Raw genomic sequence first — 2500 nt, 5'->3', positions numbered from 1 at the left:
TTTCACCTGCTTAATGTATTTATATCAGCTACATATAGGTGGTTGCTTTCTTGGACTTTCCCAAATGAAAGACGATCCATTGATTGATTGATTACTGATTTATTTGCTGATTAAGAAATGGACGTATAAAGAACTAAAGGCAAAATTAACATGACGAGAGAGGTTGAGAGGTTTCGCTTCACTCTTCCCCCCCCCCCTCCCCTCCCTCGGTACACGATGAGTAGTTACCGCCTCACATGAAAAGTGTCTAGTCGATCTAGCACTGGAGTGCTAACACTGTAAACTGAAATTAACAATTAACACAAATTCAAGTCAAATGTTGGTTTTTGAGGAGAGGGGAAATCTGGAGAAACCGGAGAAAAACCTCTCGGTGCAGTAGACAACCAACAAACTGAACCCAAATATGACGGCGAATCTGGGAATCGAACCCGGGCCACATTGCTGGGAGGCGAGTGCTCACACCACTGCGCCATCCCTGCACCTCACTACTTGCTGGCAAAACGAATTATTCTTCGACATTCGCTTAATATGCAGTTCACTTGCCTGGTCGTAATATTTATTATGTCCCACAAAATGAGCTCCATCTTTTGAGTCTTCTGTTATGAGAACTGCCTGCCGTTCCCCAACCTTCAAAGAAAAGTAACTCGCGTCCATAAAAAGACTTAACGCCTATTGGATAATGTCCGGTAAATCAAGATGTATAGCCCGCCTTTTTCATATTTGAAAATGGTTTGTTTTTCAGTCAAGTCTTTTGGGACGAAGACTATAAGCCGCAGGGAACTCTTAACCCTTGCTCAACTCTGTGGGAAGTTAAAGAACTCACATATTATTCGCTAAGTAGGCACATAAGGCAAAAAGCATGCTGTGGCCGGTCTAATGCTCTCTCTCTCTCTTCAACTAATGTGACCGACTTGGCGTGATGTCTCAAAAAGGGTCACGGTGTGTGGGACAACGTTAAAAACAACGGGCAGTTTGCCAAGTGCTGGTTCTACAGGTGCAGACACAGATCGCTATAAAATCAATGTAATCAACCTTTATATCAATGTACACAGACAGCAGTTTCCTTCTTTGTCAGTAGGGCCACGCGTTAGTTCATTAAATCGTGTTTTGTCACGCAATCAACACTGCCAATCCCTTCACCCACCTTCCCCAAGCCTCCCTTGGCCGTTTTTCTCGACTGCGTGACAAAACACCATTAACTCGAAAAAGCGCACAAGGCATGCTATTACATGTAGTCTATTATCAATTCCTTAAAAACTAGATCATTGGATAATGAAATTCTAGAGTTTGTTGATTTAATACCATTCACCATTTTTTTTTGTTTTCATAAAGTAAAGTAGGGAAGATTTATCTATAACTTATGGACTTTTTTAATAAAACAATTATTCCGCTCGCGCTTGTTGGATATGAGCTGATTAAACCCAACTCGCCGGCTTTCTATCATCTCATATCCAACACACCCTAGTGGAATAATTGTTAAATAGACAACACTGACATGCAACTAACCTTGTGATCATATGGGTGGTAGGCATGAAATACTTTGGAGATTTCCCTTGTTCTTCTTTTTACCTTTTGTTAAAAAAAAAAAGAAACAGAAAAAGGTGACGATGAAAATCCAACCATACGCGAGTACCTTTAGTAGCAGATCCTGCTCTGAAATAATGCGTGTATTCAAGGATATGGACTTGGAAAAGATGCTGACTTTCAACATTGTTCAATTTGTTGAGCTGGTTGAGTATCCACTAAACTTGTTGAACAAGCAGTGCCATTCAGAGTGGAGTCCCTTATTGTCAAAAGGGTTTTAGTTTCTAAAAGGGGAACTGGGTAGAGGGGAGCTTCTCTGTCCTCAGTTCCCCCTCATTTTTCCCTCGCTCCCTTTCTCCGATTGCGCCTGGGACGCAGGATACTGTGGTGCTGCGTCCTTGGGGAAGAGAAATACAGAAATGGACAGAAAGATCTGTGAGCTGAGGTTTCGAGCGTAAGAGTGAATTCGCTCTTTTAGAGTGAATTACGACTGAGCGGGAAGGGATAACATGCACTCGAAACGTCAGCTTTCAAATTTCTTTACGGTAGTCAATTTACCATGTCAACCCTGTTGATAAACCCATTTCTGACAGTCATCTATTGTACCAAGCAAAGACAGAACACATGAATGACAAGTAATGAAGATCAAGCTACTAATTAGCTCTAGTCATTAAGACAGCCTACAGGGCAGACAGTTCAAAGCACCTCTTCTGTTGGAAGTCTTTTCATCCTCGCTGCAGGAGTCCCTGGTCGTGGGTAGAACTGGTTAATAAACAGACTTGGGAATTTGTATCGCTCGACTAACGCGACTGTTTCCTGGAAATCGTCCCACGTTTCTGTCGGGAAACCACAGATTATGTCCGTTGCTATGGTGACACCGGGTACCCTATGGAAAAAAGTTTAAAACCTAATGAAGGCTTATTGTAGTTTTCTATGGCTCTAGGGGGCAAAGTGCTTTACAACTGCTAAGATTTTT

The 2500-nt window shown here is 42.1% G+C and overlaps 1 protein-coding gene across 2 annotated transcripts in view; it reads right to left on the bottom strand.

The window, feature by feature from the left end:
• The window catches only part of LOC137997606 (threonylcarbamoyladenosine tRNA methylthiotransferase-like), a 12911-nt gene that overhangs the window by 1585 nt on the left and 8826 nt on the right, over positions 1-2500 (bottom strand). For both annotated transcript variants that reach the window (XM_068843686.1, XM_068843687.1), the window contains exons 9-11: positions 2230-2410; positions 1507-1569; positions 544-627 (exon numbers count right to left, since the gene is read on the bottom strand). In XM_068843686.1, coding sequence (XP_068699787.1) covers positions 544-627; positions 1507-1569; positions 2230-2410 — 328 coding nt within the window. The remainder of the gene's footprint in view (positions 1-543; positions 628-1506; positions 1570-2229; positions 2411-2500) is intronic.

This window comes from Montipora foliosa, chromosome 3, assembly GCF_036669935.1.
Source record: "Montipora foliosa isolate CH-2021 chromosome 3, ASM3666993v2, whole genome shotgun sequence".
Taxonomy (NCBI): Eukaryota; Metazoa; Cnidaria; class Anthozoa; order Scleractinia; family Acroporidae; genus Montipora; species Montipora foliosa.
Note: the sequence above shows the minus strand (reverse complement) of the source record. Positions and strands in the feature narration are given on the sequence as shown.